Source organism: Pogoniulus pusillus, chromosome 3 (assembly GCF_015220805.1).
Source record: "Pogoniulus pusillus isolate bPogPus1 chromosome 3, bPogPus1.pri, whole genome shotgun sequence".
Lineage (NCBI taxonomy): Eukaryota > Metazoa > Chordata > Aves > Piciformes > Lybiidae > Pogoniulus > Pogoniulus pusillus.
In genome coordinates this window covers 4975752-4989602 of record NC_087266.1, presented here as the reverse complement: position 1 = coordinate 4989602, position 13851 = coordinate 4975752, and the positions used below count along the sequence as shown (strand labels likewise).

Genomic DNA, 13851 nt, shown 5'->3' with positions numbered 1-13851 from the left:
CAGTCATGCTTCATCACTTCCAAGATTTCAACAGTTTTAAAAAGCTGAGTCAGTTTACTGCCTAATAGGCAAATAGGTTGAGTAGATCATGAACCAGAATATGCACGGCTTTACCAGTTTTGGTAGTACAAATGGGAAAAAAAGGTATCAACTACAAAAAAATAGTTTAAAAAGAACCAAGGAACCAAGTAGCAGCATTTTGTTTCCATTCTCAGAGGTATCTAATATTTTACCTTATAATTCTCAAGCATAAGAGACTGTGTAAAACTCAGATGCTTCAACTGACTTCTTTTATACCAGGTAGAATCACATCTATGTAGCTAAGCAAGGATTTCAATGCTATCATGATGGCACAATTACTAAATCAAGTTCTACCAGCACAAAATTAGCTCCAAAACAGCAGGTTAAGTTCCTGAAAGGCCCCATAAATAGAAACGGAAATGTTAATTTTAGGAAATAGGAAATTAGTTGAAAATGGTACTTTACCAACAAACATTTCATGTGTGGGTGTCCTACTGGTGAAAGTAGACACATCAGAAGACACAGACAGATGAGCAGCATCGTTAGTTTTTGTAAGGAAAGGATTTAGGTTTGGAATGGCATCATCAACACTATCAACAGTAGCAGAAAAAGGATCTGTCCAATTCCAGGGAGCAAGAGAAAGAAGAAAAGGGAGATGGATTTAGTTACATGCTACTTCCTAGATACAGAAGAGTAAGACTTAAGAAGAGACCAGGAAGTATATTTTTTTCCAGCCATCTCTAAACATGGGATGACCTAACTAACCATTCAATTTTCAAATTGTCCAGGTTTACCTGTTCTCTGCTCAGGAGAAATACTACAGATAATACCTACACAATTGTTTATATACTTATTTATTTAATACTAACTTGGTTTCATAAATTGTGTTACTTCTTGAGTGTGCTTTGCACTGAAAATTAGTATGTTATTCCTCTAACCACAAGCACTTGTTGCTTCACTCATGTCCTGACACTTGGAACAGCACACCAGCAGCTAAGTGAGGATTTAATGCAAGCATCCTGAGGGTTGCTTTAAAAACTGAAAGAACAAAGTTGCACTTCTTCAGCTTGTGCTTATGGATTGTTGCTACTAAGCCTCGTGAAATTTTCAAGAGCTACAAATACACCAAGGAAACATACAAAACTACAGCCTTCTCCTTACAAGCTTGCTGCCATTATCTGCAAGCACGCAAAAATCTGTTCTGCTTTGAGGGACACCTGCCCCTGAGCAATGACAAGGAAAATGTTCCTCATTAAAGTTGCTGGACTGTACTGAGAAATGAAAGAAATACTGATCCATGCAAGTAACTTCTTGAAGCGTATAGGAGTTTCAAGGCTTGAGGTTGGATACAATTCCTTTGCTAAAATACTCCTGTAACTCCTGGATCTAATAGGTACACATGATAGGAAAGGCAGCTACAATGCTTGCTGACAGAAGTAGCTATGGCTTAGCTGTCTGGCTTCAAAGCACATGAATCCTGGGTGGCACATGCAAGAATGGCCAGCTCACCATGAGTTGCATTTAGCGCTACTTGCTTTATCACAGTGCCTAGAACTGCAGGTTACACTTCTAGGCAAAAAGCACTACAGAGAGATAATCTGAATAATAAGAAATCTCTCCCAAGTACTTCAATTTCTGAGATTTTTTTTCTTTCCTCTTCAATCTGGTTAGAGTACAGATTTAGCCACAACTTCTGTAAATGCTACTGTGATGTGAGCAGCAGCTTCAAAGCGTAAGTAATTTTCTCTCCCTGAACCTGACCTCCCTATTCTTAGCTGGACAGCCTCCCACACAGTTGATAACATACAGATTTTGGCCACATGCAAGTCCTGAAGAAAATTAAGACTGTAACTGAATTATTTTTTGCAGGTTTAGTAAATGTTTTGATTTCCTGCAAGCTCAAGGTATCTTATTCAGTAAGATCTGACTTCTCTCCCAGATTGCTTGGCTGTGTTACAAGAATGAGTGAGATACCATAAAAAAAGCCTTTTACTAAATCATTGAATCGATAAAATGACAGTGTCAGGCACTGCATAAGGGATAAGTAGAATAAACTAACACTGTATCTGTAATATGTAACAGCAATATCAAACTGTGGATTGTTTTAGGCACATTTTAGATAGTAACATTGGCATGTCCACAGAAGCGTTAGTAATCAGCCAGTCTGATAAAACCAAGTCCTTGCTTTCAGGTACTGCTTCAAACTGTTGCCTGCTTTGAATGCTATTCAAAAAAGCTGCAGAACAAACAGATCTGACAATAAACTAGGTCAGATTATCCTTTAATCAGCTCCTGCTTCCTTTTTAACCTTGCCACTTCACATTCTTCTGATTCTATTGGTTCTCCTTGTAAGTGGAAAAAAACATCCAAACAGGTCAAACTGATTATTTCCACACTGATACATTTGTTTTTCTTCTGAAGTTTAAGTACAAATTGATAGCTGGCAAACACACCAGACACTGCTAGCAAGGTCTCCAAACAATCCCAATAAACAGCTCAGATAAGAGAGTATGAAAACAGCTGAAAAACATAAAAAGCTTTTAATCGTATTTGCTTGAAACTGCTGTCCACTGGAACTATTTTACATGTTCACACATGTAATCAACAGCAAATTTACTACATACTACTTTCTGGTCCAAAACCACAAGGTTCTGTGTGGTGTTTCATGTGTTTTGACTAGTAAGACAATGCAGTACAGTCTAGCTTGAGCTTTTATGAGAAATGCAATCTGTTCTCAGATTTTCTGCTCACCTCCCTCACACTGATTCTAGCCAGCATGTTCAATCTTGTCCAAGTCTCAAACCTGCCAATGTTGGTGACAAAGGTAACTGAAAATTAATTGGGTTTGGGTCATTTATAGCCTAACATAGTCAGATTTCAAGAACTGCTACCTCTCCTGACAGCAACAACTCAATGTTTCTAACACCCAATTTCATCCCTGAATACACATAGCATCTGTTTGTGTCAATGGAATTACTCTGCACCTTCAAGCTATCACTAGGCATTAATGACTCACGTGCATTTAGAAGATCATTTGAATTTTGCAAACTTCTAGTTGGGTAATTTAGAAGTAGAAGTATTTTACTTGAGAGAACAAAGGGTTTTCAGTGCCATCACTTACAGTTTCAAAAGAAGTAAACTGTAAACATAAAACTACAGAAGCAATTCCCCAGGGGTTTTTAACGTTGTTTGCTTACCATTTTTTGAATAACAAAAGGCAGTAATCTAAATATAATAGGTTTGTAACAAATTATCTTTTTATTACACACTTAAGAGCTGCTGCACAAAATCTGTAACTATAACTGAATTTAGTCCATTGCAACTTTTCTCTGGATGGGTACTCAATGTCACCATATACACCAAATACAAACATCATCGTGTCAAAAAATTACCTAATGGAAGGATGCTGTGCAGTGGTTAGAGTACAGGACTGGAAATAGTTCAGGTTCCATTCTTGGCTCTGTCACTGACTTGCTGTATGATTTCAGACAAGTCAGGGAATTGCTCACATTCCCCCATCTGTAAAATGTGGAAAGCACTTCTTATCTACCTCACCTACGTGAAGTGAGTGTTCACGTCTGTAAAGCCAAAAAGATGTTTGGTTTGGTTTATTTTGGATTAGTTGTTTTTTTCCATGAAAGGTAACAAGAAATGGTGACCTCAGAATTTTAGCCTAAAACTTTAGCAGCCAATCTGAAATCTTCATGGTTAATTAAATCTCAGAAATACATCAACAGTAAGCAGACATACCAATAACTTACTGGAGACTTTCAGCAGGACTAACAAAACACTGAACAAACACAGGCTTTCAGGCTCAATTTCCAGGTTAATAAAGAAATCCTAGATCATGATGTGACCTTGGAGAGGAAAGTAATTTCCTCTTTCATTTCTCACCCATGGAACAAATATGACAAGCTGAAACAGAATACATTTTCCAGTAACTGGAGAAGATGAGCTACAACATTTTCCTCCATTTCCAAACTGTAAGCCTATTAAACACTGAAATCTGTGCATACCTCTGTATGCTCCTCACTGCATCTCTCTCAAAAGATGCTCTGCTCAGCAAAACTAAAGGACAAGTGAACTACTTATTTTTGAAGCTACCACATATATTAGTATTGCACCTATCACTCAAAATTGTGTGTTATTTCCCTGCCAATGAGAAGGCACACAATATGCAAAGTACACATCAGAAGGTAAATAGGAAAGTAGAATATTATACTGCTGATTATGATGATATCCAGGTAACTGGAAAGATGTTTAGGTAAAGCTACAGATCATAAAAAGATACAGTGGAGTAACATTTCACCACAGAATTATTTCAACACCTGCAAACTCCCTGGAGCTGTGAGACTCCCAGTTCTTTACATCATAAAAGCATCTTTGCAATCTCCTTACTGATCAATAAAAAAAAGTAATCAGGAAATAGCCACGTAGTTCAGGAGTTTAATATTCTATGAAGTGTCATTAATGTAGAAAATTAAAAAGAAACATCTTTACAAGAGATTTTTAATCCTTCACCACTATAACCAACAGTGCAAGCAGGCAGCATGTTACATGCATCAGAAGTCATCTGCACCACTCCAAAGCAGCAAAAAGGGAAAACAGCTTTGAGTAAATGACTAAATGCTCTAACACTCACACTCATCTTCCAGTAACATTCATGACTTTCTAAAATGCTCTTACTTGCCTTCTTGGTTTAAGGGCTTGGCTGTATCAATAAGATAATCTAACGTCTCATTTGGTACATCCCAGGAACTGGGCAGGATGACAATTTAAGTGTTCTGAAGTAAATCTCAGAGGGAAGAGTTCCTTATAAATTTTGTCTCTTCATTTAAAGGGACCCTAATGCAACTTTTCGCTCATTTCCCTTTGTAGCTGAGAATATTGTAAGAGCTTCCTTCTGTTTTCAATATTTGACTGACTTCTCCTCCTTTCAGGCCTGATCCAAGTTCTGCTCTATTATCACCTGTAAATTTGATTTAACATTAGACAAAACAAAAACGTCCATTAAAAACACTCTGTATTCAATATCCTGTGTGTGCAGCATGGGCTATCTGGCAGATATCTTCACACAACTTACTTCTCACAGATAAGTTTCTAGAACTTGCTATGTGCCAGTTGAAGACAGCAGTTACAAGGCTGACAGAAGTGGTCAACAACTCAAGTAACTGTTACTAAGAACTCTCAACGCAAAACTCTGTGTAATCACCACGTGCTGCCACATTATTTTAATCCATACCCAGACTTGGTGTTTCCTGTTCCCTTCATCCACTTGTAACCTCTCCTTTCAAGATCTCTCTCTTTAAGGAAGAAACAGTCCACAGTCTAGAGGGTACGTTTACAGGATCACAGCCATAGCAATTTGAATCTTAATCTGATTCAGAATTCTTACCTCCCCAGGTACTTCCTACTTGTGGAGCAGCAGATATAGGATGTACAGACGGATGAAAAGTTGGCTGCAAATCAAGCAGATCATTTGGCAGCTTTGAAGTGCTATAAAGACAAATTAATACAACTGTTTGAACTATGTCACAGTTTTCAATACAAGGCAAGTGCTAGCAACTGTCAACAGTGAAGGCAGGCTTTGTTACAAATATATTCATTGTTACAAAATGGCTGGAACTAAGCCGAAAAATCAGGAAGTTTGGTGAACTTCTCATTTTCAGATCTGCAGAAAAGTGTTAGTTTAGCAAGCTACATTCTGTATCATGCCAAATGACTTTTGTCAAAGCTGTCTAAGCCAGAAAGACAACCAGTCTTCTCATTTTCCTCACAGTTCAACACCAGGGCTAGAGCATGATGTTCAGCCACCTTCACCAACTTCCAGAATAATCTCATGAAAGCCCTACAGTGACAAAAGCAGACTGACAGGATGAACTCTAATGGACTGTACCATCAAAATGTTACAGCTATATTCCATAACTTCTATCTTTCCACTATGACCCACTGCTGAGAAAGTGGCTTATATCTATGAGCTACTAAAGAACTTGGGGGAAAGCAAAATACAAGAAGCCTTGAAAAACTTGATCACAGATCAGGTGTATGGACAAAAACTCAGTTAAGTGCACATTTTAGACTATTTGAAACCAAACTGAGACTCAAGATGGAAATGAGGAGTCTAAAATACAACAGCTGCAATGAATTTCCAGAGCCAAATAGGAACTGTAAAATGCATCCTCTTGCAGAGAGTTCACTTCACACTTGAATTTAGTCATCAAATGATAAAAAAAAAAAATGGTATTCAGTCAGACCTCTGACACAAAAAATGAACAAAAAATTGCATATATGGCTGTTAATATGGAGAGAATCTCAGTCCCTGTGGCATCCAAGCATCCTTCAAAATGAGACTGGTAAAAGAATTCAAAGGCTAGTAACATCTGAGGCCTCTGTATATTCTCTGGCTGAGCCAATAATTTGTATCACTCAGTTTCCACCATTTCATTTCAACAGTGAACTTCAATCACATTTTACCACTACAGCTCCTATTAAAAAGCAGCAGTCTAGCATAGCCCTAAAATCTCAGCAGCAGAACCAAGATAATTATCAAGGTAAAGCTTGTTTGATAGTTTGCTTGGCCATATTGCATCTAATAGCAACCAACTGAACTTATGACCCAACATATCCCCTTTATGGCAGCTCCTGCTGTAAAAATCTGTTCTTTGCTCATAACAGTCATGCTGCCAGCAACTCAATTTAAACGTGAAGACAAACCAGCTTTTTAAGTTTTAGAAGAAAATGTTCATGCTGTCACTCTCTAAGCAGCATTTCTGGCTGTCTGAACAAGCTTTCTCAGATGTTTCTGTGGTCAGAAGCTAGATGAGACATTCAAATTTTAAGTAAAAAGTATACACCAATGTCCAATTTTGACCTCCAAAAAGAAATTAAAAGAAAGAATATTCAAGGAAGTCTTTCAGTTACTAACACTGACAGACTCAAGCTCTTCATGTGTGATTCAGCAATTTTTCACATATTTGATGTCAAGTAATTTCTACAACAGCTTTCTGACAAGCAAAGAAGGCTGTCAAAATGCTGACCACTTTAAAAGAACACTAAATTCTAATGTGCTCTAACAGAACTACCAAGCAATCCTTTAGGTTTAAGATCAGGCTCAAAGCAAACATGCTTTCAGAGAGCTCCTGCCTTCCATACTGATTGTGGTAGTTTGAGCCTAGCTGGGATATTTTAGTGAGAGGAATTAGATTATAGGCTGTGAAAAGGAAACAGTGGTGATGTCTACTTCACTCATAGGCCTGCTGAGATGGATAAAAACAAGGACACAAACACATAAGAGAGATACTCTCTGGCTGCCTCCCTTCTCTCTCTAATCGGCTGTCTAACTAACCGTCTGCTTCCTAACCCTCCATGCCAATTCTCCAAACTCACCTTGAATGTAAGGCAAAGTCTGGGATAAGGTAGAGGGCAGGAGAGGAGGTGGAAGGGTGGTTGGGAGCCCCTCCTGGGGACTCAGGTTTCTGAGAGGGCTGCTGTGTTTCTGCATTATTTTTTAACTTGTGTATTTCTGTCTATAGCTGTATAGATTGTAAATATCTGTTTGCATATTGTGCTAAGCTGTAAATATAAAGCTTTATTCTAATTTCCAGCTCAACTGAGTCTAGTCTGGGTGATTTTCACAAGTGTGTGCGTGTCGGGAGGTGGTGGGGGAGGCGGGTAACGCCCAAACCATCAGACTGATAAAAGCTTCTGCTGATGCTTGATTTGAGAAGTATTTTACAGAACTCACCCCAACAGTTCCTGCTATTAGAAAATCGCATCAGGAGTAGTGTGCAGTGAGTACTCCTGCACTATCTTTACAAGCCCTTGCAGACAGAGATGTTCCAGATAGAACTCGACTGCAAAACCTGCCTCTCTTCTTTCCAGCTCTTTCAGGCTTTCCTTTCTCCTGAACATCTACCAAGAACATTTGTTACCACTCTACTTTTAAAGATCTAAAAATGCAACATGATGTGCAGTATTCATCTTTATGACCTCCCACAGTGAATTCTATTTAGCTTTTTTCAAATTAACTTCTAAGGTTCTTTGGGGACAAAGCACGTGTGTTTTACAACTCCAACCATCTGGCTGACTGACCAAGAACAGCTACAAGGGCTCTCAGCAGTTGGTTTGTATCAGAAACCATTCTGCAAATGGACAATAAAACACACACTTTTTTATGCCATTTACAGCAATGGGCTATTTTCTCATCAACTTCTACTCAAAACACTATTTCTTATCACATTACTAATGCACTCTACACCCACCCAATTATGTGCAATATACATTCTGCAGTGTAATTTTAGAGGAAACCCTAACTGCATTGCACCTCACAGGGAAGCAACACTATTAAGCATACCTGTTTGAAGAGCTAGGGGTAGAAAAAATATCAATGGCTGGTGTAGTCATTACGCTTCCTGCTGCGGTCGACACAGGAGAAGCTGCAGTTGTTAAAGAGGTATGAGGTTTCTTTGCAAGTTCTTTTAGACGTTGCTCCTGTTGGGAAAGTGAGCTGGCATAAGAAATCCAGGAACATCATTTGTGTGTATGACTTGGGCGGTAAGTAAAGCAGAACTTAAGAGCCCTTTTTGTTTACTCCACACAGTAGTGTCAGCCGCTTACAGTTACAGCAGTCAGTAGTGGTACAAATCCTCCAGAAACTATTTTAACAAACCCTCCACAAGTTATACACATATGTGAGATTTTACTGGCAGTGCCCTACCAACAGGGCACATTCAGTATAATCTGGTTTTACCTTTTGCTCCTTTAAGAATTCTAATAAGCTATCCAGAAGAACACAGCAAAAGTGTTTTCAAATACAAATACTGTATGCCTACCTTTAAAGCTTTCAAGCGAGCCTGTTCTTCCTCTAACGCAGCCTGTTTTTCCCTTTCATCAACTTTTGTGAGGGACAGGCCAGTGCTTGCAAGGGAAGAGACTGCATTGGAAAGGGTGGTAGCCCTAAAGTAATTGGACAGGAGAAAAGCCGGCTATTAATAGCTGACACGTGATAGGAACATCTAAAGAACACTTTGCTGGTATCCACCCAGTCTCCTTTTAACATGGTGTTGTACAGTCTAAGATATAATCCAAATTCAAGTAAGATTTGGCACACAAACTGCAAAATTAACACACCTAGAAATTGTGCTACCTACTCTTATACGCTGGATTTTGGATCTTCCTCCTTATGTGTTTCCACTTCAAAATGCATCACAGAAATGCTTGAAGCCTTTGCTCTTTTCCTGACTGCCCAGGAAGGCATTATTTGTAGATAATCCAGGCTCCAAACTGTTGCTAATTTAACAATTTTAATCAAGAAATTATCAATGCAACTAGCACATCCATGGGGAAAGTTTGCAATTTATCATCATGCTTAAGAGTGTGCCAAAAAGATTTAAAACAAATGCTTTGAAAACAAACTAAAGGAGTCTTTTGAAAGAAAACAAATCCAAAATGTAGCTAACAAAATGGTGCTAAACACTAATATTGTCACTACCATAAACAAGAACATATGAAACATAACTGCCTTATTTCTTGAACATGCAATAAAGAAATGTTATTTAATGTTGCAAGTATTTTCCCAATATTATGATAATGAAGTTAGCTTCTTAGAGGATTTCTCTGGACTGTTCTCTGTTTTAACAAGGACTCAAACCCACTGAATGCTTTGTACCATATACATTATGGCTTTAATCCTCAATTAGTTTAACAATCCATTCTTAAGCATCCATTCTGGAAGCATTTCCTTGCTTTTGACAAAAAAAGGAAGTGATTGAGTACTTCAAGGACATTAAAAAATAACTATTGAAGGCCTCACATAAGTCTAATGATTAAACAGAACATTTGCAGGCAGTAAATGAAAAAAAACTTTTCAGAAGTTCAAGATTAGATATTAAAAGTAACTACTACACAAGGAATTCTACAGCAAGTGCCTGCAGCTCCCTAGATTCTAGTTCTGTTGACCTGGAAGAAGTTGAAGTACTCGGCAAAAGTTGATAATTTGCTGTTCTATCACTGCTAATACAGTATCTTCAAGGTAGCCTACACAAGATTTAGTTTATAATGAAATAGAAACTAACATTCAATTTAACAACTGTTTAGAAGGATAAGGGGCATAAGCACCTGCTTGCAGCTGTGGAATCTTTGATTTTCTTCCCTTCTAGAGAAGCTAAATGTTGTTCCAAAGCGTCAAGAAGGCTACTTGGTGCCTGCAAAAAGACATTCAGGAACAGATTTGAAGAATCTAAGGCAAAGCAAATCAGCAGTCAGAAAGACTTTCAGAGAATGCAACGGTAGGGCAACTGGTACAACAGCTCAGAATACTTATACTGCATCTTGTCACCCCATACATATTTCATTACTTGAAATACCAGGTGATATACTCTCCTCACTAAATTTTTCTGTCATAATGACTCGCCAGTGAGTACTGAAATATGTCAAGAGATGTTAAGATTAACAGCTAGGAAACAGCAAGCAGACAATCAAAAGCCGTCAAGAGTATCTTAAGAGAGACTACAATGTAAATTGTAGCTAAAGTCATTTTTATGTGTATGTCTGCAAGCCTTCACTATGACTTCCATAGGCATATGGCCAAAACCAAGCTTGCTAAGAACTGCAGCTTCATTATGTGAACTCACTGATAGAAATTTTGTCAACTATGATAGAAATCAGTGGCCTTAAAACTCAATTAAAATATGACAGAAATGATCTGTAATACTTTACAATAGGATCTGTAATACTTTACAATGCATACACAAGCCAGGCTCTGACAGAGGTTGGATTTAATCACAAACTTGGAAACAACATGGTGACAGTGTATGCAAGAAAGCCTAAGTGAATGCCATAATGCCAGGTTTTTCTGATTAAGCAACCCTCAAACAGACAAGTACTGGCAAACACATAATAGGTTTAATCTACCTGTGAGAGATCTGGTATGTCTCCTCTGTCAATTCCAACTTGCTGTAATAAAACAAATGAGCTTTAGAACCTGTTTGCTTTTGTTAAAGGCAGAGATGATAAAACATTAAGATGAAGTCATGTAAAAAGCACAAACCTCTCCATATACATTTCATATCTCCATAATTCTTCTGTTAAATGTATACACATTTGAAGAAGATGTGTTACAGAAATATTTTAATAGATGCAATGTTAGAAAAAAACACAGTAAGAATCACATTTCAGAATGTTAAGGAGGCTGGAGAGTTTTGCTTATTCCACAGTTTATGGGATAAAATCTCAGACCTACTGGCACAACACATACATTTGCTAAAACAAAACACCTGATAGGGCGATAGGTTGGACTGGATAATCTTCGGAGGTCTCTTCCAACCTGGTTGATTCTATGATTCCATGGAAAAAAAAAAATCGATCACATGTTCATCTACTTGTCTCCATTTCCTCTTTGTGAAGCTGCTGTTTAGCACAGTCTGGGCTTCCCAGCATCAAGAGGGACAGGGATCTCCTTGAGAAAGTCCAACAAAGGGACTGGAGCATTGCCCTGTGAGGAAAGGCTGAGAGAACTGGGGCTTTTTAGTCTGAAGAAGAGAAGACTGAGAGGGGATCTAATAAAGTTATATAAGTATATGAGGGCTGGGTGTCAAGAGGGAAAGGACAGCATCTTCTCACTTACACCCCATGATACAAGAAGGGGCAATGGATGTAAACTACAGCACAGAATGTTCCACCTCAACATGAGGAATTGGTTCTTTACTTTCAGGGTCACAGAGCACTGGAATAGGCTCCCCAGAGAGGTTGTGGAGTCTCCTTATCTGGATGCAGAGAAAGATAAATTCTTTCAAAACCTATCTGGATGCATTCCTGTGCAACTTCCACTAGATCACTACCGTGATCCAAAACTTACAGCAGAATTCTTTGTTTCAAACTAGAACACAGGCAGAATCACAGAAGGTAACAGATCCTCATGAAGTTACTTTGGTAAAGTAGAGCTCTTCAAAAGAAAGCTCAGCATTACCAGGTAACCAGGGAATTATTAACATTCATATTTACATACTCTTCTCCTTAAGTAAAAGATAAACCATTAAACATTCTGTTTGGATGTTTCAACACAGTCCTTAAATGAGCTAATCACCAGGGAAAAGACTAGCAAGATGACCACTGATGGAACTGAATCAGGCTGGAAGAAATATCTCCCTTATGAGAAAATCACCACTTTATAAGCTTGTCAAATAAAGGGCAAAGTTTGAATGACTAAGGTTTACCTCTGCAACTTTAAGGAACTCTGAGATCCGTGTCATTCTTGTGAGGAACTTCTTATATATATCAAGGCCTTCTTTGCATTGGTTCTTTTTCATATCAAAGTATTTTTCTGCAAGCAGTAAGAATATTTGCATTAAATAAGAAAATCAAACATTTGGCAAAGGATATGCAAAATAACAGAATGTAAAACAAGACAAACAGAAAATGCCTGCAGATCTGTTTTATTGTGTTAACTGCAATAATAGCTACACCTCCTAAAGCTCCACTGAACATGAGCTACTGCGTGTGCAATTGCACCTTACCTTGCAGGTACTAGACCTCACAAAAACAAAACTACCCTGAAGAGGACATTCAACTGTAAGGATAACAAAAAAAAGAAAATCATCCTCTCTGGTGCTGGGAAGAGAAGAGATAAGAAAAAAAGGACCATTTTATAATCTGGCAGTACATCTACTCTACTGGCCACAATTCAGGCCAGATTTGGATCTTCTCTGCCAAACTGATGCCTCTTGTTATGGTGTGGTCTACAATGAGATGCAATTGATTACAAAATACCAGTGATGAAAGCAAGAGGGTCCCACCCTCCATCTTGCAATAGTCATTTCAAGGCCTATTTCTACATTAAGTTTCACTCAAAACACAGGTGAAAGCAACTGGAAGCTATTTTTTTGAGGGAAATTAAACGGAGGCCTCCCAATGGGAAACATGACTGTTCTTTGTTGACAAATTCTTGGGGTTTCTCTCCAGTTTGCAAACATGAGGTAATAACAGCACTCAGGCAGCACCATCGTAAAGCAGAACACAACCAAATCAATCAAATCAGATTATCTTCATTTTCCAAATTTAGACTCCCCTGCATCCCCTGTGCTGTGCAATTGAAAGGGCCTAAACATTGAGTTTGTAATTCCAGTTAAAATATGAGACAGTCCAGAAGCAAGTCAACCAACTCAAAATCAAGCAGCATTAAAGTTCCAATACCCAAGCAATCACAGATGCTGTGGACTGTAAGTTTGCAACTGGAATCTTATCCCACTTAAAATGAAACATTATTTGATCTTTTTCATTGGAGAAAAAAAAAAAATCATGGGTTTGCTATACAGATGAATGAAACAGACACACAAACAAACAAGAACAAAGACCCCAAAACAAAAAACACCCCACCACAACCCAAAAAACCAACCACCCCAAAAAATTCCAAAAGCAGGGCAAGAAGAAAATTAAGTGAAAAAAACAAAGTCTTGAACAGGCTTCACTTTCAGAAGTTCACCCACCCCTGTACACAATGGAAAAGTCAGTTGGGTAGGAAAAACCCTGGAAACAAACCTAAATTCAAAGTAACAGTAATATTCTGACTTTCACAGTACAGCTGTATTTTCAAAAAAAATCCCAAAACCACAGTTCTTTGTAATTGTAAACTGGGGAAGGAGCTCAGCAGAAGATTGCACAAAGCAGTTGTATTTACCCAAGAGGTTAATAATCCCTTCGTTATATGCTGCAAACAGTCTAATGGCATCTTTGAAGAGAAGCATGAAGGCAGCATTAATTACACCATTTGTAAGTTCATTGCTATTGACCTAGGAAGATCAGAAACAAAGTTAAATTAAATGAATTGATCTTTTA

General features: G+C 38.1%; 1 protein-coding gene across 6 annotated transcripts in view; it reads right to left on the bottom strand.

The window, feature by feature from the left end:
- The window catches only part of PICALM (phosphatidylinositol binding clathrin assembly protein), a 77224-nt gene that overhangs the window by 23899 nt on the left and 39474 nt on the right, over window positions 1-13851 (bottom strand). For 4 of the 6 annotated variants that reach the window (XM_064169066.1, XM_064169083.1, XM_064169074.1 and 1 more), the window contains exons 6-13: window positions 13694-13805; window positions 12234-12340; window positions 10933-10974; window positions 10138-10223; window positions 8853-8976; window positions 8375-8511; window positions 5417-5517; window positions 487-636 (exon numbers count right to left, since the gene is read on the bottom strand). In XM_064169066.1, coding sequence (XP_064025136.1) covers window positions 487-636; window positions 5417-5517; window positions 8375-8511; window positions 8853-8976; window positions 10138-10223; window positions 10933-10974; window positions 12234-12340; window positions 13694-13805 — 859 coding nt within the window. The remainder of the gene's footprint in view (window positions 1-486; window positions 637-5416; window positions 5518-8374; window positions 8512-8852; window positions 8977-10137; window positions 10224-10932; window positions 10975-12233; window positions 12341-13693; window positions 13806-13851) is intronic. The other 2 variants (XM_064169093.1, XM_064169098.1) reach the window with 1 other exon arrangement.